The 25,181-nt window shown below is 44.5% G+C and overlaps 1 protein-coding gene across 1 annotated transcript in view; it reads left to right on the plus strand.

Annotated features, from left to right (window-relative positions):
• The window catches only part of Ros1 (ROS proto-oncogene 1, receptor tyrosine kinase), a 104,118-nt gene extending 84,442 nt beyond the window's left edge, over nucleotides 1–19,676 (plus strand). Inside the window, 9 exon segments of the mRNA XM_087190217.1 lie at nucleotides 1,607–1,671; nucleotides 2,668–2,750; nucleotides 2,753–2,796; nucleotides 6,223–6,320; nucleotides 6,525–6,728; nucleotides 7,781–7,834; nucleotides 7,836–7,913; nucleotides 13,675–13,838; nucleotides 18,535–19,676. Coding sequence (XP_087046343.1) covers nucleotides 1,607–1,671; nucleotides 2,668–2,750; nucleotides 2,753–2,796; nucleotides 6,223–6,320; nucleotides 6,525–6,728; nucleotides 7,781–7,834; nucleotides 7,836–7,913; nucleotides 13,675–13,838; nucleotides 18,535–18,848 — 1,104 coding nt within the window. The 3' untranslated portion in view covers nucleotides 18,849–19,676.
• The last annotated feature ends 5,505 nt before the right edge of the window (nucleotides 19,677–25,181 follow it).

Raw genomic sequence — 25,181 nt, forward strand, 5'->3', positions numbered from 1 at the left:
AAAGTCGAGCTCTCTTAGCTGAAGAGAGGTTGGGACTGATGGATAGAATGTGGATGTCTATCCGTAAGTCACAATTTCCGCATTTTCTACATTGGTTCTGTAATCAACAGTAAATCCCCAAGGTTTATGTTACCAGCAGAGAGTTATTACCCATCAAATGCAATGTAAGAGAACCAGAGTTGTGAAACACATTCTCAAGAAGCAAGACCAAGGGGGCCAAGGATTTAGCTCAGTGGTTCTGCCACCTGCAGCTCCAAAGCAGCCATTGTCAATATGTAAACAAACAAGTGTGGCTTTGTTCCAGAAAAGCTTTATTTATGGACATTGAAATGTGAATTGCATATAATTTTCATGACTCATTAAATAGTATTCTTCTTTTGACTTTTTTCAGCCATTTAAGCATGTCAGAACAAGCTGTCTAGAAACCCGTGACACGTGGGTTTGGCCCCAAGCTCTGGCTTGCTGACCTGCATGCGGTGTGGTCATGATGTTTAATGTGTTTTTAAGAAAGCATTGGCTACACTCTCGTATTTCTGTTATATGTTCTTTTCATAGTAGCATAATAAACCTTTTGTGTAATTGAGCAATATCCTAATCACTGCTCACTGGGGACATATTGCTTTGAGGGTAGGCTATAGAACTACAACAGTTGGCAACATTGTTTCCACTGCCTAATGATACCTTTCAAAAGTCCTTTAATTTACTCCAGCCTCCAGCTGGTTTAAGCAAATGTTTATTTGATTTTTTTTCACAGAATAGGATCACTGCTGACCTTGGTACAATTGCATGTGAGGTCAGACCTAGCACCTCTGAAATTCTCTTGATTTTTGTTGATGCTTGCTGCCCCATAGTCCAAAGAGCTGGGCTTCACATCTTCACTCAATCCACAGACCTCTCTCTTCCTCAGCAATGTTTCTTTTACATCTCGTTGGCTAGAACCAAGTTAGGTGACCAGTTGTATTTGCAAAGGAGGTTGGAGAATTTCAGAACAAATTTTTATAACTACTTTAGATCAATTACCAACACTGGAGCACCAGGCCTCCACGAAATAAACTAGGGTATTGTTAACAAGAGCACCAAGGAAATAGATATTGAGTAGAAAGATTTGAAGCATAAAATATTGACTTGTAAATGGATCTCTTTCTAAAATTTGTATATTTTGGAGATACTTTATATAAATATTAGTAGGCCTTTTATCTAGCAGATTTTGCTACATGAATCCTGGCAGTAACAGGAGCTTTACAGAGCACATGTACATGTTGTATATATTCCATCTCTCAGGGTGAATATTGGGGGGAAAGGTGTCCGTTAATTCATTGAGCTCCCAGAGATACCTGCTATATTGATACTTGACCTTTTGTGTGTGTGTGTGTGTGTGTGTGTGTGTGTGTGTGTGTGTGTGTGTACTTGGGATTAAACCCAGGCCTTCACACTGAGCTATCCCCTCAGCACTGGTTTTATTTTTTATTTTGAGGCAAGGTCTTGCTTAATTGCTAAGTTTCCCAGGCTGGCTTGAACTTGGGGTCCTCCTGCCCCAGCCTCCCAGAGTGCTGGGATTATGGCGTGTACCACCACACCAGCTTCTTCACTTATCTTTATGTTGCAGACTTTGAAGAGGGGTGCCACAGACCAGGAGAAGGTCGAATTCCTCAAGGAGGCTCATCTGATGAGGTACCAGAGCGACTCCAGGATACTCCTCTTTCTCTGGTGTGTTGGACTGTCGACATCAAGGGTGACCAGATATGACAGATCTGGCTCAAATAAAGCATGGTTTAAAGGTTTAAAAGGAAAGTTTTCTAGTAGCAAATATTCTATAGAAGCCAGTCTTCTGAGCCCGGTACAGGCCATCCTCAGATGAAAGGTCACCTTTCTTTGGCTTGCAGGAAGGAGAGTGTTTGTTTGTTTGTTTGTTTTGGTGCCAGAGATCGAACTCAGGACCTTGCGCTTGCGAGGCAGGTGGTGGAACCACTGAGCTAAATCCCAGCCTGGAAGGAGAGTGTTTTGCAAGTAAATTTGGAAGATGTTCAGGTTTAAAAGCACTTGTGTTCTTCTCAAATGTGTGATAAGGCGTCAGCTAAACCGAGCACAATGCTCAAAGAAGCATCATGGTGCCAGTGATGGCATCTGCTGTCCAGTAACCTTGTCCCCAAGGTTTCAGTCAGTTTGTGGTCATGAAAAGTAATCACTCCTGAGCAGACCCCAGGCTGAGGCTCCTGGGATCCAGCCCCAGGCTCCAGTCACTGACTGGGGCTTATGTATTTTGATGTTTTAAGAGAGCAATGTAGCCGGAACTTGCTGGTCTGAGTTAGTTTTCTAAAAGGGAGTGATAACATATTTCACCCCTGTGGTGACCAAAAATATAATGTCTTCAAATACTGTTTGAAGACAAATATTGGTCAAAACTGCTTTCTTTCCAAAACATAAACTATATGCAATATAGACGTTATTTCTAAAATCTGCCCTAGTCTACCATATGCACTGGCCACTAGGGGCTGCCACGTTACCTTCCTCAGGCAAGCAGGTGGAGCAGGAGGGAAGGCTGCCGCTCCTGAAGTCAGCCAGGCCTTCAGAAGGAAGCTCTGGGCAGGGATTGCTCTGTTCTGTAAAGACCCTCAGTGGGGACTCCTGTCCCTGCGTGGTCACCCAGTGTGTCTTTCTACCTTCCAGCAAGTTTGATCACCCCAACATTCTGAAGCAGCTCGGCGTCTGTCTGTTGAATGAGCCCCAGTACCTCATCCTGGAGCTGATGGAAGGGGGGACCTTCTCACTTATTTACGTAAAGCCCGGCTGACAATGGTAGGCTGTGGAGACCTAGGTCGGGTTCCTGATGCGAATGCCCTCAGTTTCCCACTGATTTTCTTTACGTTCAGTAGGCTGTGGTGGAAGCTTAGAAGGGTTCTGTGGGACAAAACGTCCTATTCCCTGCTTGTAGATTAGGGCAGTTAGAGCTCTGGGCTAATATTTGAGCCTGTTCTTCATATTTAATGAGAAAATTGCTCTTCATGGCTAGAATCACGTTTGTTCTTTTTCTGGAGAAGAGGGATTTCTTGGAGTGGGAAAGGCACAACATTGTGTTTCATCTATTTGCTGTCCTGTCCCAAATTACATTTCCAGTCCTAAAGTCATTGCTAAGCCCCTAGACTTTGGGGTCAGCTCCACTGACTCACATCTATGTAGGCTGACTATCTGTCCAATTGACAGATCTTCTTGGATTTCAGTAGCATCTCAAACTTATTTTAACCAAAAAAAACACAAAAAACCCTCTTGATTTTATGTGTCGACTCCAGAAAGTTTAGTGTAGCCCTTCACTTTCAGGAGCTCAGTTTCTTCAACTATATGTCAGGATACTAAACTCAAAAGCTTCCTAAAACTCTTTTTATATTTGGTATTCTAAGATTGTATGAAGATAGAAAAAAGAAAATAAAAAACATATCAAAATAATACAAATAAAATATACAGCAGTAAATATGTTGACTTGCAGATGTAATTCAGTTCATCAAATTTGTGTTTGGTGTTTATTGTAGGCCAGTGAAGGATGTGGCTCTTGTCACATGGTAAAGTTGGAAGGTGCATATAAATAAGCCAGTTAAGGCAGAAAGTGGAAGGATCCATGAGAGGTGGGGTAGCAAATACACTGCTACAGTGTGGAATAGGACAGTTCATTTCTAACTCAGAGCATGGAAGGCGTCGTGGAGGAGCAGATGTAGCAGCAACTGAATGACGCCTCCCTACTGAGTCTTTAAGGCTTTGGTCAGGGATAGACCCCAGTCAAGATTTCATATGTCGAGGTGGTAGGCAACGGCAGCATCTGGAGTAAAGGGGCCCAGTGTGGAGCTGGTGACCTAACAGTTTGTCACAGGGGACAAGAGGAGCAGGAAATGCTCAGGTAGCCAAGCAGTCAGCAATGGGGACATCTTGCCAGCCTGCGCCAGGGTACCAGCCATGGGCTAAAGTTCATCATCAGTATTCAGGGTCATGAGAAAATCTTTCTGAGCAGAATAGGCTTTGTCAGGGTCAAAGCAAGGTTCCATTCACATATCCATCAGTCAAATAATCAGGGTCTGAGTCAGGAACAGGCATCCAGGGCACCTGAGCCAGGCTGGTCGGAGAGCGGTGGCTTCTGAGACGTCAGCTGAGACCCAGTTATCAGCCCCATGTGTAGCTGCTTGTGAGAATGTTGAGAGCTAGAACATCAGGATCCTCCCCAGTTTCAGAGAAAGATGTGAGCTTGTCTGAAAAGGCAGGAAGAGCACACTTACGAGAGCCTTGGATGAGGAACTGAGAGGGGTTTGGAGCTTGGGAGTCACTTGAGCTCAGAGAAGGCTGTGGGTGAACATCAAGAATAAAAAGAAACTGGCCGGGCGTTGTGATGCACACCTGTGATCCCAGCACTCGGGAGGCTGAGGCAGGAGGTTTGCTGTGAGTTTGAGGCCAGCCTGGGCTACATAGTTCGAGGTTAGCTTGAACTAAAATAGCGAGATCCTGTCTTAAAAAAACAAACAAACCCAAAACAAAAAAAGAATAAAGAAACCATTCTAGAAAAACAAATGGGAACAGGAAAAGGGAAAGAGGCAGAGAACTGCAGTTCAGGTGAGGAACGGCGAGCAGCTAGGAGTGACTGGAGCACGGCTGGTGAGAAGAGAAGTCATGAGGGATGACGACAGAGGCCGTGCGCCGGTTCCTGGACTCCACCGGCACAGGCACGGACGTGTGCAAGGTGATGAAAGCACAGTGGCTGGAGGCCTGGGGTTAGGGACGCCTCAGGCTCAGGAGGATGAAGAGCACAGCCAGGGTGACTGCAGGAAGGTGGAAGGGCGCGGATAATGCATGGCCATGGCCGCCTGGTGAGAGCTTTAGGGTTTTCCTCTGTGCTGCACTCAGAAATTTCAGCTGGCTTTTTTCCCATAGAAATCATTACAACCAGCACAGGCTCAAATACCTAGCTGTGCTTGGTTTTCAGATAAGAGGCATAGTCTGACCTTGAAGTAGGATGTTGCTAACAATTGGTGTAGGGTTTATAGGAGGAATAGTTCCATTGTCATGAAGAACATGAGCCATTAGGCCAGTAATTAAAGTAGCTGGCACTAATGGAATAATTGCTATCCCCCCCCCCCCCCGCCTTAACTTTATTGGTACATTTTAGGTATAAAACACAGTTACATTCATCATTGGGATCTTGTACCTTTACATGAGTCTCTTGGTTCTTATTTTTTCCCCCTTCCCCTGCCCTCCCTTCACCCCCTCCACCCTTCCCTATTTGCAAAGACTTTGTTTCCATTTTTTTCCTTTTCTCATATTTTTTCTCTTCCCTTCTTTCCTTTCCCCTACCCCTCCCACTTCCCCTGCTCCTTTAGACCTTTTCTTCCTGTTACACAATATCAGTTATACATTTTTAAAATTACAATATCTAGATCTAGGAGACATTACCACAGATTTTACAGAATTTAAAAGGATATAGAAAGCATATTACAAAAATCTGTTTTGAAATAAATTTGACAACTTCTAAGAAGTACCTTGGAAGACAAATTAGTGAAACTGACTCTGGAGGAAATATAAAATTTGAAAAGCACCTATTAAAGAAAGTATATGAAATAATTGCTATTATCAATGGCTGCTGTGCATTAATATTGTGGGCATTATTTTGAATCTTGCGAGGTCAGTAGTACTTTGCCCATTTTACATCTGGGAAAGTGCTTAATTAATTAAGAAACTCAAGCAAGTTCATCAACTAGTTAGTAGCCGAACTCTGTTTCAAATTTTGGTCTGTCTGACCTCACACCCTGAGATCGTCAGTAAAGATTCCACATCACTTCTACTTGATATAAAGTAGTCTGTCATTTATGTATATTTGCAAAGACAGCATATAAATTATTTTCCTCTTGTCTGAATTCTTTCAACAATGACTAAAAATTCCTTCAGTACAGGGATGGCAAACCTTTTAGAGACTGAGTGCCCAAACTGCTTGTGACATCATCTCCTGGTGCCACGACTCCTTTCTGAGCATGTGCATGGCCCCTGTGTGTGCTGTGCTCAGTGGCTGGGGCAATGCTGGGTGACTTGGTCCCATGCTGAGAGAGAGGGTTGAGTGTGCCTGCTGCAGCATGCATGCCATAGGTTCGCCACCCCTGCTTTAGAAGATCATGGGCAGGTTGTATGTACATAGGTGTGCAGGGAGAGTGTACATTGTAAAAGTGCTTGCCATTTTCCCTTTATTTCTTACAGTTCCATGGCCCTTTACTCACCTTGGCTGACCTTGTTGACCTGTGTGTGGATATTTCAAAAGGCTGTGTCTACTTGGAACAGATGCATTTCATCCACAGGTACAGTCATATTACGGATACAGGGTTAGGGACATCGACGCAATAATCATCTGTAGCTTGGGAAAATCACACAAGATAACTGGACATTTTCATTCCTTCAAAAGAGCAAATTTTTGTAAAGTCTGTCTCCCTTACAGACCTACTAACGTTCCTGTCAGATCTCTGGAACTGTTTTGTCATTATCCAACATAACTTCTGCCCTAGGGATCTGGCAGCTCGGAATTGCCTTGTCTCTGTGAAAGACTACACCAGCCCTTCACGGATAGTGAAGACTGGGGACTTTGGACTTGCAAGGGACATCTATAAAAATGATTATTACAGGAAGAGAGGGGAAGGCTTGCTGCCTGTTCGCTGGATGGCTCCCGAAAGTCTGATGGATGGAATCTTCACTACTCAGTCTGACATTTGGTGAGCTCCACAGGACCCAGAGAGATGGCAGAACTGGCAGACAGCAGAGCCAGAAGGGATCTTAAAAGGACACTTACTCTTGTTGTTTTTTTGTTTTGTTTTTAATATGAGATAACAGAAGACCACAGAGGTTAAGTGATTGCCTCAGCTGGTGGTCAAGGTGCCACTATTCCTGGGTCTCAGCCACTTATAACCCTTTCGAATCAGTTTTGATCCTTTATTACACATCTAAATAGGAAAGAGACACATCCACTGCAAGTATCTTATTGTACTTCAAAAGTGTACAGGCTTGTACTGAATAGAAATTGGTCCTTATGCATTCGTGTTCGTGTGTGCCTGGATGCTCCTCGGTTTTGGACGTCTGGTCTTTAACTTAGAGGCGGACTTTAAACCACGGATTGCAAAGAGTAGGACATTTGGAGAAGCTTGGCTATGTCTTTACTATTTGGATAAGACCTCTCACTGTCGCTTGTTGATCTCCCACTTTTGGTCAGAGCTGCTTAAAATGTGCAGATTTGTTGAATGACTTTTAAGCTGGGCTGGTCTTGGCAAAACTGTGTGTGAGATAAGGTTGGCCCTCCGTGTGGCCGCCATTTTCTCTGTGTTCACATTGTCCTGTTCCCTCACGCAGGGGACCCGCTTCCTCGCGCAGGCCCCACGCGGGTGTCCGCAGATTTGTGCTCTGAAAGCCCGAGGTGAAGAGTGCTGAGGGGGCGGCCAGGGAGGGCCAGAGTGTGCGTGTGCACGTCCACACGTGTGTGTGTCTGGGTGCCTGCGTGTGCGCGTGCCAGTGTGCGCACGTCTGGGTCTGTGTGTGTGAACGCCCACCAAGCCTTTCAATCACCTTTGAGCAGTTGCTCATGTGCCGTGTTGTTTTCTATCTTTTTTTAAAAAAGAGCAACCTCAGTTCATGTCTCCTGTTGGCCTTTTATAAGACCAGTAATGCCAGTTGTAAAGTTGACCCCAGATCCCAGGAACAATGATGTTGGAGAAGCTACTTTAAACCGATGTTTGTAGGAAGTATAATGACACGCAACCTTTTAACGTTCTAGGTCTTTTGGAATTCTGATCTGGGAAATTTTAACTCTTGGTCATCAGCCATATCCAGCATTCTAACCTTGAGGTTTTAAACTATGTACAAGCCGGAGGGAGACTGGCACCACCAAGGAACTGTCCTGATGATCTGTAAGTTGTTAAATTAGCACCCGCACCTAAGGCATAGGCTCGTGCAAACGTAGGCGTCAGTGGTGTGACATGCTGAGCTGAGCCCGGAATTTACAGACTGTATATCACCATAAAATATAAATTGATTGTGGCACTCAATCCACTAAATACACCGTGGCTTATTTTTATTTATATGTGTATGTGATATTTCATTCAGAAACAATGTTTGGAAGAGTAGGATATATTTATCCTCCTGATAAATGAATTCTAATAAATATAAGCTCTGTGTGTGTGTGGTGTGGATACATATATTCGTTTTATTTGGGGAGATTTTACCTGGGTAATATCTTAATTTACATTTTAAAAGATTCTGGTAAATGGGAGTATGTGGTTTAAAAGTTGGATTGCTTTCATTGATATGGCTGACATTGACCGATTGGACACCATGTTACTGAATATTATACAGATTGTGATCTGTTTGTAAAGATAACACAAAATGACTACTAGTCACTTTGTCAAACTGACCTTGGCCACTATTTGAATTCAAAGAATACTGAGTGGTTTCAGTCCAATTATGAAAGAAAAAATTGTCAGGTTATTATGCTGTGTACCAATCTGTCTCCTGTGCTACCTCAGCATAAGTCTCAAATCCTGAAATCTTTCCTGAGAGGTGTTTTACCTGGGAGGCTTCTAAGAGAACAAGTAGCCAGCAAGTACGAATTCTGTTATGCACACAAGGCCACACTGAGGACTGGCTGGGCACAGACGTCTTTATACCAGTGCTGCAGTGTCTTGGGATGTGTTTTGAATGAGAAGATTCTCATGGAACGTGGGATGGCCAGCCAGCATGTAATAAAGTGCTAAACTGTGCAGTGCAGGCAAGTGCAGAAGGAATTAGCAGTATGCGGATGCACACCATGGTTGCACTGCATTAACTGTGTTGTGTTATTTAAAGGATTATTCAGACTGGAGCCAAAAGGTGATTTAAGAGCTGGGCTCTTTGGTTGGATGTTCTATTGGTGAATGCTTCTGTATTATTTGAATCTGCAAGCTAGAAGAAGATATAATTACTATGTGTTTCTGATTTAGCTTTTATAGCCTCCAGGATATTTTCAGAGGAATCAAATACCTATATCCCTGACCAAGTTTGGTAACAGCATCTAAAAAATAATTCATGAGGGGAAGAAAGGGGAAATCTGTAAATTAGAAATAAGAAATTATACAAAATTTGAATCCTTTCACCTAGGGCTTGAGGGGAAAAAACCTAGCATACCGAAATCTGAAATAAATTTTAAGTAAACAGCAGCCTACTCACTATTTTGCAGCTTCTACACATCTGTCAAAAACGCAGCAAATTCTCTCAAAATTCCAACTGTGAAAGTTTTTCCTTACGCTTTTCCAATTTTATATGGTTTATTCCCCTTGCCTGGGGCAGGTGACGTGCCTCATCAGTGTTTTCGGATAGGCACCTTAGGAGTAGATTACTGAATTATACATTTTGACTCTTTTGTTTGAGGAGGATGAGGGTAAATAACAAATTGTTGTATTGTGGAGCAGAAAAATATAGATATGTTGAACTTTGTTGTTCCCAAAGTACCCAAAGGTGCAGCTAGAAGGAGGCGGAAAGAGTGCCAGGAAAGTCCTCCTGATCAGGAGCAGAGAACGTTAACATTCTGTCCAGTTTTGTCTTGACTAATTCCTCCCTTGAGTACATTATTGCCCTCATTTTTGTAAAAATATAGTTTCCTTGAGATCAGAATTTCCCACTGCTGATTGGAGATCCACTCAGACCTCATTGCTAAACAGTGAGCTGCACTCCCACCTCTGCACAGCAGCAGGACCCTCAGAGCCCAGGAAGGGTTAAGGTGGCAATCAAGCAAGGAAAACAGGCTGTGCTGGCCAGGGGAGCTCTCAGCCACACCATTCCATCTGGCCAGGCCTTAAGTTGTCACAGTGGAGATTAACGACTCCTCAGGACAGAGGGAACTGATCTCCATCTGAAGCAGTTCTGAGGTCACAGGCCCAGCTTAGGGCTGAAAGTCTGCACTGAGCCGGGCTGCACTTCTATTCACTGCTCAAACACTCAGCACCTGGATGCTCCCGATGCGGAGTGGAGATGCTGAGCTGTTCTCAGCTATTTGTGGAATGGGAGTGCAGAGCATGCCTTACTCCCTCCCCAGGCTCAGGTGCGTGGAGGGGAAGCCTGCCCGAGCGAGCGCCTCTGCAGCCTTCTGTTTGCAGGGCAAGCTCCCAGAAGCAGAGGATCAGAGTGCAGCTGATAGCACGCGGGCAGGTTCTTGGGTCCTGTGACAGACAGCGCAGGGTGGCTGCAGTTAGTGGAAGGTTGCTCAGATGTCTGACGCCCACAGGCTTGTCCTCACTCCCAAAAAAGATGTGCTTGCCAGATGCCAAGTGGTCTCCAGGACTGGATGGGACCAGTCCAGTCGGGGAACTTATGAAATCTGCAGGGAACAGGCTTTGTTAGAGCAATGCTGAGCACAGCTAATGGAGCCCCTTGCTGTTTTGGAAGAAAAAACGCAGAGGCAAAGAGGAGCAAAGCATTCACGTGTGTGGAGGGGTTTGGGTCGAGTGCATAGCCAAATGAGGCACTGCGAGCATGATGAGCACTTCTGGGAGATCATCAAATTGTAAAGGCATTCTAATTCTTCCACCAGCAGTTTATTGCTGTCTGAGAGCACAAGTCCTCATGTAAGAATGACACAGACTAGAAAGCAGCCTGAGCTTGGAGGTAGAGTGGGCGGGCAGAGGCGAGGACAGCCTCCCTCCTCCACCTTCCTTCTTCTTTTGTGTTTCTTTCTTTCCTTCTAAACAACTCTATTAAATATATTGAGTCTTCTGTAGAATTAAACAGGTTATAAATAATTAAAACTTCATGACTGGAACATCATGGGAAATTTTTATCTGTATCTTAGCAATATCTCTGAATCAGTTTTATTCTCAAAAATGCTTCCCATGGAGAATCATAATTGTTTACCCCATCCTCCTACCTCTTAAGACAGCCCTTCATCATCAAGATTCAAGTTGAACTGCTGGTTTAAACTTCGTGATGTGATAGCAGGTATAATATCTTATCTCAAAGCCTAATGTCCTTTCATTAATCTTTGTATTGTCTCTGTTTCTGAACAGCACAGGTTATAGGGAATGTGCAGTAGGTTAGGTTGTTCTTTCTCAGCCCTGATTTGACTGTTTTAATGATAGAGCCAAGTTTGGCATTCTGTGATCACTCTGTAAGTTCCTTGTAACGCACATGGAACGCCATCAGATCAATACAGCCCAACATTCAGTTTCCTTGTCTTATCCTGATGTGCAGTTCCAACTCTGACCTGAGGTGCTTGTCAAAGAATGAAATAAATGGAAGTGGAGTTTGATACCACGTAGGGGATTGGAGATTGCATTGGGATTCCTAAAATAGATTGTCAGGTATTTTAAATTCAATACTTACGGTGACTTCTGTGTCACTGTCACCTGCTGCTTGAGAACAGTCTTGGCCCAGCCCTGTTGCCATTACTTTAGTCCAGTTCACAATTACATCTCACCTAGGCTTCCCTAATAGCTTCCAACTGGGTCCTCCACAGCCCACTGTCCATCCCTCAGCTGGAGTAATCCTCCAGAACTGTAAGGAGCATGTCTGCTTAAGACCTTCAGCAGCTCCCCAGGCAGTGTCAGAAAACTCTGCTCCCCTTCTGGCCCACGTGACCCATGCTTGCTTGCCTTTCTCTTCTGAGCCCATCTCACGGACTACACTTCTGGCATCCTCTCAGATTCCAAAATGTGCCAAGGCCTTTCCAAATGCAGGACTGTACGCTTGCTTTTCCCTCTTCCAGCATGCTCCCTGCCTCCCATCCACACCCCATCCCCGTGACTGGCGTCTTACTTTCCCATAACGCTCCTGGGCATAAATGGCACCTCTTCACAGAGACTTCTGTGAGCGTTGCCAAAATGTTTCATGTCAACTGGAACTCACAGTTATTCTCCTTAGCATCTACAAAGATGCTCGGCAATAACACGGATTAGGTATTTTTCTGTTGATGCAGTAGTACTGATACTCGGCATTATTTCAGCTTAGGTTTATTCATCAGTTCCTTTCTCCTCCCCCACCCCGATTTGTTTCATAGCTCCAGAATGTAAAAAATAGAACAGGTACTTGGCCATTTTAGTTTGTCAGTAGATTTGAAGACAGGCTTGGAGAAGAAAGAGCTATCTGGAGGCCTTTCGCTCCTTGGTAGTGTATGAAGTACCAGGTTTGAATGAGTGTAACATAATTTTATGTACGGATAGTCTAATAAAGAAGCTCCGGGAAAGCATAGAAAAGAAACTGTGTAGAGAGAAGTAGGAGGGTGTTGGATGCCTGGGTCCTGAGCCATCCTGCAGGCTTCAGTTAGCGCAGGTGGGCAACACCAAAGGCATGGAGCACTGTGCCCTGCTCTCCAACTCGGGAGGATGACAAAGAAATCACTGAGCGGGGCCTGTACTTTGACATGGGGAGACCTGGCATTGATGAGGAGCCTGTCTAGACGGAAGGTCCAGGCTGCACCTCCAGACTTCCTTTGTGTTCCCAGGACGGCGAGCGTTTTGTTAAAAGCTGGATATTCTGTGAGAAGCGTCCTGTGGGCCTGCAGCAGAGATGGGCATGGCTTTCCTGGGGCTCCAGTAGGTACAGGACGTGGTAGAGTCACAGAGAAGCCTCCAGCTGGATGGAGACCAGAGAGGACCTACACTGTGGGGAAGGGCAGTGGAGAGGTGAAGAGTTCCTAGGTGCTGATGGCAGCAGAGCCTGCAGGGGACCAGCAGCACCACTCATTGGATTCTAGACCAGCCTCTGAGGCTCCTAAGGTCAGTGGGGCACAGTGCATTCCGAGGATCCGTGACTGTGCCACTGTGTATCAGCCTCCTACCTGGTAGGTGTCCTGGCGTCACCTTGGAAAGGAGGGCACAGGGAGCAGAAATGGTCTATAAATAAGAGTGAGTTATTATCCAGAATAGTCTGACCATTACCCAAAGAGATTGCTTGAAGGTATGAACTGCATTGTACAGAATCAAGTCGATTCTCTTCTGCTAGGTAGGGACCGTGAAAAAGAGCTAGCTGGTTGCAGACGAGGTAGGAGAGATGAATGAGTACACCTGTCACCATTCACTGGGGGGACGGGAGTCACAGTGTGCCCCCAGCCCTGAGGTGCTGCTGGTGGCAGATAAGTGCCCACCAGTCTCCGCTGAGTGGGGGCTGAGTACTAAGCATGCTGCGTAGACATTTCTTAGACACCCTGGGGGAAAACACAGTGTTCAGCCAACCAGCTGTGAGTGTCGGGGAGTTGAGCTGCCAACCTCACAGGACAACCTGAATGCTCTGGAACCAAGTCTGTTTTCCATCTTTTGGTTCGAACACAAGGTATCTGTGTGGAGCAAATCTTACTTTTGTTGTAGATCGATATATGTATGTAAATTCTTTTAAATTTGTTCCTTCAATAATTTTTATAGCTATTAACTCCCTGATGTGTGGGATAGGCATTTCCAACCATCTATTTACCCATCTATTTACTTATATCAATGACTATTGATAGGCCAGCTTTTCAAAAGATGGGTATTACCAGTGAAGGAGAGTCATACTGCAACTCAAATAAGAGCCAAGACACTTGTTCTATTCATTTATATAAATGTTGCAAAACTGGCAATAACACGTTTCACTTCCAAAACGACCTCGCCTGAGTTATCAGTAGTTGTATCCAATCACCATTCACTTTCCTGTCTTCATCCAAACATCCAGGTGGAATTTAATGGCTCAGTGCTGGGCTCAAGAACCGGACTAGCGGCCTACTTTCCACAGGATCCAAGACCAGTTGCAGCTATTCAGAAAACTTCCTGTAAATAATATTTCTCAGTGGAGAGGTGAAGCAAACACCCATGGAGTCATAAATGAAGGCTTTGAAGGTAAATTTGATTCTTCAGGATTTCCTAGCTTTCCCCCAGTGTGAACTGAACAGTGTAGAAATGGGATGCCCGTAGAAGGTATTTTAGAGTAAGAAGAATACTGTACTGTTGTCATGGCCATCATAATTGTTTATTGTATTCTTCCTTGAAAATTATTTTCCCATACGTGCTCCATTTTTAAAGGGAGAAGGCTATGAGCCCTGGGTTTATAATCTAAAATCGGAAGGAGAACGAAGGCGGCAGGCAGTGCTGTCCTGAGGGCTGCTCTCCCCTCTGTCCTACCCCAGTGTGGACCTCCAGTGCAGAGGGAGGCAGTGAGGAGGCCGTCTCCACCAGGCTCTGCAGGGCTCCTGTCTGATTGTGTTGGTTTAGTACTTCTGTCCTCGTATTCCTCTCCTGTCCTGCTTCCCGCCTTCTTCAGCCAGGCAACCATTCTCATTTCTTTAATGAAAGTCCTTTTACTGGTATGTTTTCCTTCAAAATGTGTATTGCTTGATGAGCGTGACGATGAGGGACTAACAAAGGAAGATGGTGGCATGGAGAGGAGAAACCAGAAAGATCAGAGGATTGCCACAGGGGACACTGCCATGAAACTCAAAGGAGAGGGCCTCTCAAAGGAGGGAGTGGACAAAGGGCAGACAGGCAGCCCTCGGACGGATGTGTGGTGTTTACACTCAGTTCTTTGCTCCAGGATCCCACCTCCCCCGTGTGTTGAGCACATTTCTTAAAGCACAGAGCTGTCACAATGGGCCCAGAAGCTGAGCTCTACCCTAGGCTCTACCAGACGTCTCCACAGACCTTAGAGATCCGTGGTAAAATCTTCTCACCATGTCGCGTCACCTAGTTCACCTATGAGGCTGAGAACAGTAACAAATGATGCTCACACCAAGGACATGGAACAAATCCCTTTTTGTGAAGGGTTTTTATTTCCAATCCTAGCAAATTTTATTTTAGCACTTTTTTATATGTCAGTCACTGTGCTGTGTAGGTTAACTCATGAAATCCTTCTAATAGCCCTATGAAATGGGTGTTATCACAATTTTCCTGATGAGCAAAGGGTTAGCAGCTTGCTTGTGATCACACTGCTGAGACAGAGCCCGGGGCTGGCTCTACTCTTGGACCCTCGCGGAGCTGCGGCTTAATCAGGAAACTGGCGCCCCTCTCCCCAGTCACATCGGCAAACGACATGCTGCCCAGTGGTTATAATGGAAGATCTCTACAGAGGGTGTGGGAGAAGAGGTGAACCATCTTGTCCTGGTGATACTACGTCTATTTACCTGCCACGCTGTTGGCAGAAGGAATTAAAATTTATAAAAATAGAGCAACAGACATAAATATTTGGAATAATGATATAGGAAGACTATAACAGAGAATATGATCAAACTATGATAATTTAGACAGAAATTATCAAGTCCTGGCCATGACAGAAGTCTAACTTTGGTAAAAAAAGAAACCATCCTTATTTGCAATGTGTGTAAATCCTAAAGATGAAGAAGGGAAAGAGATATGGACATCACTAAGAATTCTGATAATTGAGGTTGTGACTAAAAAGAGGCAGGGAAGGGAAAAACAGAAGGAAAGACAGTTTGCTTATGTGCAGAGGATAGAAATCATAGGACAGTTCTGCAAGGCTAAACTTACTTTTTAAATAAGAGAGAGTATGCTTAATGTAGTTTGCTGCTTTGTGGACTGGTGAGCACATTTGACAAAGCAGTGTCTGGCTTCACTGTAATCATGGAAGATACCTAGGAAGACAGGAAAGCCATCAGAAGGACTTTTAAAAAAACAATAAAATACCTTAGGATTATAGGGAACAGTAATGCTACCCCGTCACTATGGTCCTACTGACCTAATGGGTGGAGAGGCATAGAGGGCGAAGATTAGTAACATATCTGGGCATCTAGTAAAAATATCCAGTGACTTCATCCAAACATTGTGTAAACACCAACCACCTCATCAGTCCCAGAGAGTCCTACAGGAAACAAATCTAAATGCCCCTCTGCTGTTCTAAACATAGCCAGGCACCCAGCATATGTCTCATCTGTAAATACCCGGTCTTTCTTGGAAGCCTTTATTTTAGTATTTCCCTTGTAAAGACATTGCTGAGCACATGCTGTCTTTGTTTGAATATTTGCCTTAAGGTCTGCCCTGTAGGCTTTTTATTAAATAATTTTGAACAAAACAAAACAACTTCCCTCCCCTAACTCGGGTCTCTCATAAGCTTTTCATGCAACAAGATGTATGAATTGCTGAAAGCTTGCCAGAGTCAAGTTACTAAATACTGCATTAAGTACTTATGAATCAATGAAATAGTTACCTAATGATTTTTTTTCTGACACCTGCAGCAGAACTCACAAAATTTTTCTCATATAAAAGATTCTTTTTCAAAAATTCAACAAGCAAAGAAGAATTGTAATTATGTTTTGGTAGGAGTTTTCCAGTAAGATAGTTAGCAGGTTAAAGGCACGCCAGTGAAGCCGCTAATCACAGGAGTGGGTATACCTTTACGGTAGGCAGAAGTTTGTGTTAGAATTCTAAATTTTTCTTTAGCCAATATCTTTAAGCCCTTTATGAATGTCCTTATTTCCTCAATCATCTGAGCCGATAGATTGCTTAAAATGAAACATCTTATTTCTCCCTAACATTTCTTGATATTTTGTATTGCTATTATCACGAACAGCGAGTTGTTCTATGAGTTTCCCCAAGGCTATTAATCCCTACTGGTAATAACCACAACAGTTGGGCCTTCCGCAAATCTCTGCACCTAGGCACTAAGCAAACTCAGTGCTTGGTGAAGCAATTTCCATGGGGAAGATGCTTCACAAGACTCTCGACTATTCATGTGATTTGAAATGTGCTATAATGATTTCTGATCAGGGAAGAGGAAAACAAGCTAGTGGCAAAGAGCTTGTGAGTCCATATGGCTGTCTAATTCTCCAGCTGTGTGTGTGTGTGTGTGTGTGATGTCTATAAAGAAATGCACATCTCATGATACAGAGCCAGAGTGTCAGGGGAGATAAAAAACGGATGTCTACATTTTAACAAAACTTACTACAGTAAAAGACACATTGCCAAGGATGATGGGATACACGTGTCTGAAGGGAGGGGGATTAACAGCGATGTGTCTTTCACTGTAAAATATTTTAAGAGACACATTCACCATATTTTTGGATCACACCTCATAGTTCAAATGGGCATTTAATAAAGTAAGCTTTGTAGTTTAGGTATGGAACCTGATAAATACATTCTGTTGGAACAAAACAGGCACAATAGTGCTTCCCTTAGTCCCTTCAAATTATTTTCTTTTCTGTATATTTCAATTGAGTTCATTCCAAATGATCTGAACCTGTGTTCAAGAGGGCTCTGTGTGGAAGGCAGGCAAGCAGCAGCCTCAGCCATCAGGGACACCGGTTGGGACACCCTCGTGGTGGGCTGACTGGGAAGAGAAAGGGGAGGGCTATTGTCTATCTACTGAAGGGTCCCTGGTTTTTAAAGTGTGGCAGTTCATGAAGACAGTAATAGTTCTGATCACAAATTTGTCAGCCAGGTAGGAATGCCTAGAGATTGGAAATCATTGGTGAAAAGGAGGGAATTGCTACATTTACATTTCACACTCATCTTCATAGCCTATGTTTATCACTTGACTCCTTAGAATTCTGTGAAATGTTTCAGAAGCTCTGCTCTTAGGTTTCCCTGGACTTCTTGCACTTCTTTATGCTAAAGGTCAGCCTTTAAATAGACAGAAACAAAATAAAATGAGCTCGGGCTGGGATTTAGCTCAGTGGTTCCTCTGCCTGCCTCGCAAGCACAAGGTCCCAAGTTTGATCCCCAGTACCAAAAAATAAAAAAATAAAATAAAATGAGCATAATTGTAACAAAGGCCAGTTACCCTTGGCCCTTTGTTTTCCTACGGTCACCTCACCTTGCGTATGCGGGTGTACTGGTTTCCAGAGAGCTTTGGTAGGGGACGCTTCTCATTCCTTTCTCCCTCACACAGCTGGATGTCTTAGGACAGACGCATTCCAGCTGTGTGGCCTTGGCCAAATTATTAACTCCTCTGTGCCTCATTTTCCTTATCTGTGAAGTGGGGATGATTCTAGTGCCTAATTCATAGGAGGAGAATAAATTAATAGATGTGTACAGCTTAGAACAGTACCTGGTGTGCAGTAAGAGCTCTCTAAGTGTTACCATCAACAGTAATCAGAGTAATCATTTCCTTCTCCCTCAACCCTGCCATCAAAATTTCCTCATTTTGTAGCCATTCCCTTCTGTGCTCAGAAGCCTACTTAATCGAATTCACTCGCCAGTTAGTGCTCATGGTTTCGTATGATACCATCCCAGGAACGTTACCTTCATAAGCAGTGAAATTAGTGAACACAATGGAATATGTCCCTAAAGCTGGGCATCTGAGCTACTGTGGCAGGAGGCAAGGGCATCCCAGACAAAGCAGAGCCGTGGTGTCACTGTATGCCATATGTTTCTTTATGTGTGTGTCGTCTTCCCTGGTAGCATATCTGTGTCCCCACTAGATTGCAGTAGCCTCAACAGCAGGGAGAGGTCTCACGTGCTTTTGTCTTCCCGGTCCTTGCTCATGAATGTGTAGCATTAATATTGCCACCGTCCTCACCCAGCCTGCGGGTTCTCATGCACAAAGGAAACTGAGCAGACGCTAGACTATTGCCATATTTTTTCACAGGTGACAATGACAATACGACCAGTTTGAAGTCAGTTGATGTTACACCAGTTGCTTTCATGGAAACTAAGAACCAAGAAGGGTTAAACTACATGACACTGGCTACAGAACACAGCCAGAGTGAAGACAATTCTGAAGGTCCTCTGTGCTCCAAAGAATCCGAGTCTTGTGGTATGAGGAAAGGAGAGAAAGAGCCACAAGTAGACCGAGAGTTCTGCCAAGAGAAACAAGTGGCTTGCTGCCTTTCTGGCAATCGTGAAGGCCTGAACTATGCCTGCCTCATGCACAGCGGGTCTGGGGATGGGTCTGACTCCTAGCGCTTCTTGGAGGGACAGCGCTGAGACCAACATCCCACTAGGCTGCTGGTGGGAGAAGAGGGCCTGGATGTGGTGGTGTCGTCTGTGATTCTGACTGCACACTGAGAAGGTCTGAGTCTAATCTGCATTCCCAGAGCCGGCTGGCAGCTGGCTCCACTTGTAGCAGTCCTCATGCCACTGGCCACTGAGCTGTTAGGAAACACCACAGACAGGCATTAGAGGCAGGTGTGGGTCCACTCAAACCCTCAGGAGGGAGAGGCAGTGGCCAAGCAGCCGGCCAGACTTCAGGTTTTCCAGAAGGTGCTGAGGATAGGCCTAAAGACACGTCCAGAAGGAACCACTGCTCCAATAAAATATTGTCTTTCATGACCACTGTAAACCAGTTCATGTTTTAGAGGTATAAAATAGTGGCTTTGGCCATATTGAAAAGAGGATCATGAAGGCATGTGAGTCCCAAAGTTTGGCATTCTATGAACTCTGGGTCCATAAAAACCATGACTTGTGTGCTATAATGAAAGTTAACTAATATAAAGACTGCTTGGGAGCTTAGGGTGCAGCTCAGAGTGGAGCGCTTGCCTGTGACCAGTACGTAAGATCTGTGCAACTTTTTCCTCTTTTCCCAGTCGTGACTGGAGTGCTTGTGGATATCATCTCCTGATTTCTCTCATGTCATATAATTGCAGGAGCTTTCTCTCCCATCATTGAAAATTCCTCATAAATGTTTCTAAAGCCTGTATAAAATCCCTTATGATACGTATACTATAGTTTATTGCTTTCTTGTAGACCTGTACATTCATTCAGCACTCACTCATTCAATAAATATTTGTTGGGGCCGGGGATTTAGCTCAGTGGTTCTGCCACCTGCCCTGCAAGTGCAAGGACCCGAGTTCGATCCCCAGTACCAAAAAAAAAAATATTTGTTGACTGTCCATTATGGAGCAAGCGGTTACAGGTACTAGAAATAGAGAGCAAGAAACAAAGTCTCTGGCTTTATGGGGGTGATATTTTAGCATGCTAATTGAGGGAGGAGACACAGTAAACAAACAAAAATGCATAGGTCCCTGGAGTGCCACCTCAGCCTTCCACAATGTTCCAGAGCTCCAGATGTCTAAGTACTCAGCCAGGGAGCTGTGTTGAGAAAGCTGGGGACCCTGATACACAGGACGAAGGAATTTGCATGGATGTCCCAAGAATTTTCACTCCTGTGCCGGTGGCTCCTGGCTCCAAAGTGAGAACTAGCACTTCCTCTGTAGAGGAATCTAGAGAGGTCTCTTCCCAACCAGACCGTGGAGCTGTGCCCACTTTCCCTCCTGACTGCCCTGTGGGTGATTAAATCCAGCATCTGCTGATTAAAGATACTGTAGGGTCAGATAAAGAAGGAAAGAAATTACATCCGAAGGGACCTCTGAGAATTCACTAACATACACTGGCAGGAGCCAGGGGAGTCATGCTGGGATTCCATACCAAAGTGCCCGATCAAGGCAACAGGAAGGTAAGACAGACTAAGTGCAAGTTCACTCCCTGGAATAGGAGCTTTAATGACCTGGGAAAGACCCAGGGAGACGAGGCTCATGTGAGCCAGGGTGGCCTTGGAAGTCCAGAGAGGACCCGAAGAAGGCAGCAGAGGAATGAGAAGGCTGAGAGAAGTGGGGTGCTGGACTAGACACATCATATAAGACTGGGAGAACCCCAGGGGACAGACTCTCTGCCAAGTTATCAGAAATGCATTGGTGAGAGGGCCTCTCTCTCAGCATCACCAAGAAACTCAGGCCAGAAGGGCAGGAGAGATGGTCCCAGAGCTCGTTGACAGCCCTGGGCATGACGAAGGCTTGACAGAAGAGACTGGATGGCTTCACTTGACCAGAAGAAGCTGGAGGACTCCATCTGCATGATGGGGGAGAGGCAGCCAAAGGACTTGATCATGAAAAGTTGTAAAGATGGTTAAGAAAGCATGTTATCCCCAGAGCACACGAGACAGGCATCTGGGGTTTAACATCTACAGTCCGTAAAAGGCTACTGCCAGGATTCTTCAGAGAACCAATAGGATATGTGGATAAATGACAGATGATAGATAGACAGACAGACAGACAGACAGACAGATAGATACTATGTGATGGATAAATAGATACCAGGGAAGTCACTTTCTTAGTTCAGTCCAAATCTAAAAGCCTCAGAGCGAGAGGAGCCAATGATATAACTCTAACTCTAAAGGCCTGAGAAGCTTGGAGGCTACTGGTACAAGTCTCAGAGTCTGGAAGGCAGAGAACCAGGAGTTCTGATGGGCCAGGGGCAGAGAAGATGATGTGTCCCAGCTGAGAGATAGAGAGAGAGAGATAGAGGAAAGGAGAGACAGAGAGAGACACGATGAATCTGTGTTCTGTCTGGACTCGGCTGACACTGAATGATGGGGGCTTCTCTTTAAGCAGCCCACTCATTTGATCAGCTGATACATAAGATTAACTTTCACAAAAGCAAAAAAGGAAGAACGGTTGCTGTGGTCACTGCAGTGAAAATCACGATCCTTGCTCAGTTCCCAGGTCAGAGCCAGTTTTAAGATCTGCGGCCATTGACTGTGGAAGTCAACAGATCCTGGGTGGAAAGACTCTGCCACACCATCATGGGTGCATATAAGGGACAGAGGACTCCCACACATGTCAGACTCTTGAACATGGGTCTGAGTTGACAGTGAAGCATCAGTATCTCCTGTCTTACTGAGGCTCATCGAACCAAGCACTAGAGTCTATCTACACTGAGTCCACTGGGTCTGAAAACCCACCTGTGCTCATTGCTCCACTGTTTTACCTAAAATTGGGATAGACAGACTGCAGAGTTGGAGTTGCCCTCTCATGGGGCCCTAAGGCTGTGGTGGGGTAGAACATACCGTAGTGTGGAAGGCCAAGTGGAAATTTCTGAAAATGCCCCCTTCCTTCATCCCAAAGAGTAAATCAAAACCAACATGGAATTTCAGGGGGACCACCACGACTCCTGCCACCATTAAAAGGTCTGAAGGTGTCTACTATGACTTCATTTATTTCACTAGGCCTCCTGCAGAAACCAGATGGTTCCTGAGAAGGACTGCAGAGCACCACAAATCAGTCACATAACAACCCCAGCTCCAGGTGCTACCCCAGCTACAGTGTCCCTGCTGGGACCTATGAATGTGGCCTGGGGTATGCAGTACATGTCTGATGTATCACCCAACGAGGAGACAGTTAGAAAGACTACTAGCACACATCTTCAGGCCTGGGCACACAGCGCTCACTGAGAGCTATGCATGTGTGTGTAGAATCCAAATTACTGTGGGTGCGGGAGAAAACAGAAATGTTGAGAGAGAGCAAGAAAATGGCTCATTGAGGTGTTTTGCCATTTAAAAGGAAACGAGGGAGAAGTGGGAAGGGGTGAAGAGAAGCTTTTTATTTTTGTTTAAGACAGGAAATGTTATATTAATGGCAATGATCCAGCAGAGAGGGAAAGCAATGATGCCAGAAGAGGTCATTGTGGAGGTGATGTCCTTGGGGAGATGACAGGGTTGAGGGACACATGTACAGGAAGGGATGTTTGACCCTGCCTGGCTCCCACCACCAGTGACAGAGCCTCTCCCTACTCCTGGCAGTAAGACTTTCTTTGCTGAAGCAGGCTTCCAGGAGCTTTTGCCTTTTAAAATTTGATAAACTTACTTTTTATAGTTTGTACATAATTAAAACTTTTTGATGTGATAATTTATGCTCTTCACAAGTTGGTAGCACCTACTCAATGCAATGCATGTGAAGTTTAGGATCAGGAGTAAATGAGAAATCCTCAGGACTACTGCGGCCCTGAAACCCTGAATTAAAGACGTGGTTCTACAGATGCCAGCCAGCACTACAGGGGTTAGAGGTAAGTTGAGATCAGAGGTATACTTTGTGATGAGGATGAGATAGCATTTGGAGAAAAGAGCCCAGAGGTAAAGTTTTCCCATAGAGGGAGACAGAAATTATAAGAACCTTGTGCGGGATGTGAAAGGAAACAATGCAGATGCTCTAACCTGGAAAAGTGTGGCCAGAGCAGTTATGCTCTGGCACTGGGTTGATTTCTGGGTTGTGCCTCTCTGGGCTGAGAACTCGTTTGGTGTTGCTCCTGTGCGCCTTGGGACCCTGAGAAGGGACAGCCCTAGCTTCACTCAGAGCACTAATACAGACATAGAAACAAACACAAGAGACAGCAGGAAACTGAAAGACAACTGAATGGCAACTGTCATTTTTAGAGCTTTTTATAGTGAGAAAAGAGGTATACAAATTAGAAATTCTTGTGCTAAAGGAGGCGACAAGAATTTCAGTTGCACCCAGATATAACCCTAAGAATGTATTTGGAAGCTTTATGTTCCAGAATGTGTATCCTGCTCAGCGGGGTAACTTTAAACGTGCAATGCCCTCCTCCGCCACCGTCTGCAGCACAGGAAGACCCAGGGGCTCTTGTGTTTTCTCCCTCTTAAAACTCAAAGCCCACATTAATTGACAGCAAGGGTGATATCGTGGCTGGGAGCATTGTTTATTTTCCTTTTCTGCTTTCAATATATTTTGTATCTCAAGAAAAACTGGGAGATGGCTTATCTCATTTGGGATAAAATTCCAGGTGCATTTACCCTGGCACCAGTCTTTAGACATCGTCAAATGCCCAAACATCCCAAGTGTCAGTGCAAGGTGACGGTGGCCAGTGCTGTCATTTATTAACTAGCTTGGAACTCTTTAGGGTAAAGTTGACTAACTTTTTGTCTAATTCCAACTGAATACAACTTCATAGCTGTTTTCCCTCAGGGTGCAGGCCTAATTCCCCAGATCCTTTTCTTACTCCTTTAAAAGAACTCTGAGTGAAGAATGTGTTTTTATAAAAAGCCTTTGAACAAGGAAGAACAAATAGCATAAGCTCTGCTCTGTTTCTTACCCAAATCTGCCTGTCAGTGCCCTTTTGTTACCTTTTGAGCATGGAGAAGAAACTGCCCGAGGTAAAAACGGGGCTTCAGACTCCACAAATAGATGGAAGAGGGAAGCAGTGTAGGAGTTTTAGGCCATGCTTCCAGAGACACCAAGAGATCCCATAAAGCAGAAGTCAGGGGAAAGCATGATGCCAGGAAGTGCCCAGTGCTTGCAGAGATGGGTAGCCACAGGAGAGGAAGGACGCAGAAACAGAACTGTGCCAGTACAAATGGACAGCAGTAAGAAAAATCTGTTTTGTTTTTCATCTTATTTCTCAAAATACCATTATTGGCCCAGGACTGACTGATAATGGAGCTGCCAAAAGGAAGGAAGGAAAGAAAGACAGAGAGAGAGAGAGAGACAGAGAGAGAGAGAGAGAGAGAGAGAGAGAGAGAGAGAGAGAGAGAGAGAGAGAGAGAGAGAGAGAGAGAGAGAAGAAAGGAAAGAAAGAGAGAAAGAAAGAAAGAGAGAGGGAAAAAATAAAAAAGAGAAAAGAAAGGGCAAAGCTGTTGTTCACAGGGCAAATGCCTGAACATTAGCTGCAAGGAAACCACCTTGTGCCACTGTTACCCTCAACCCCAGTCATAACAGCTGCTGCTACCAAGTGTGCATTTGAAATCTTAAGATCCTTGATGTTTTTCTCAAGTGAAAATTTTAAAATATTCTAAATAAGCTTCCAAACTGTGAGGTAAATGAAAATTTTCCCAGTTAGGAATATAGGTATAAACTCCAATAAATACTGATACAAATTTCTAATAAGCAACTAATGATCATACAAATGATGCAAAAGTAGATTAGGGAAAAAACTTTGGTTTTGTTTTCTAAAGTTTAGTTTACTTACCCTGTTTTATGTAATGATAACTGTATATTCATTTATGCATTTTAATAGGAAACAAAAATAGTGATGGAAGGATAGTTTGAGTAAAGCCACTTTGGACATTTGAAACTCAAGCTGCGGTAGAACTACAGTTTACTCAGAGAATCTAAAAGCAAAACAAAGGAACAGGAGACGCTGTGGGTGTCTAGGTGAAATAACTAAACTCTGTAAGGCGGACATGTGGACACCTCCTTAGAAGAGCCCATTCTGAGCTAACTTTTTTTAAGAATTCTAAAGGAAGAGTAACATGTTTTACCAAAGTAATCATTATTCTGGTAAATTCAATATAGACTGAAGTTTGAACATTAATTCTTCAGTAAGCTATTTTACTCTTTTCTCCCAAAAGCAAACCGGTCTGTCTCTGAAAGTCACATGGATTAGCAGCTTGCCTTTGCGGTCTGTCCACTCTGCCTGGACGTGGCGTTCGGAGGTCAGGGATGGAAACAACTGGGAGCTGTCTCTGGAGGCTTTGCCTTTTTAGGCTATGAGGGTCTCTCTGTGTTT

This window comes from Heterocephalus glaber, unplaced genomic scaffold (genome assembly GCF_053883595.1).
Source record: "Heterocephalus glaber isolate CG9 unplaced genomic scaffold, H.glaber_assembly_v1.0 deba00001550, whole genome shotgun sequence".
NCBI lineage: Eukaryota > Metazoa > Chordata > Mammalia > Rodentia > Bathyergidae > Heterocephalus > Heterocephalus glaber.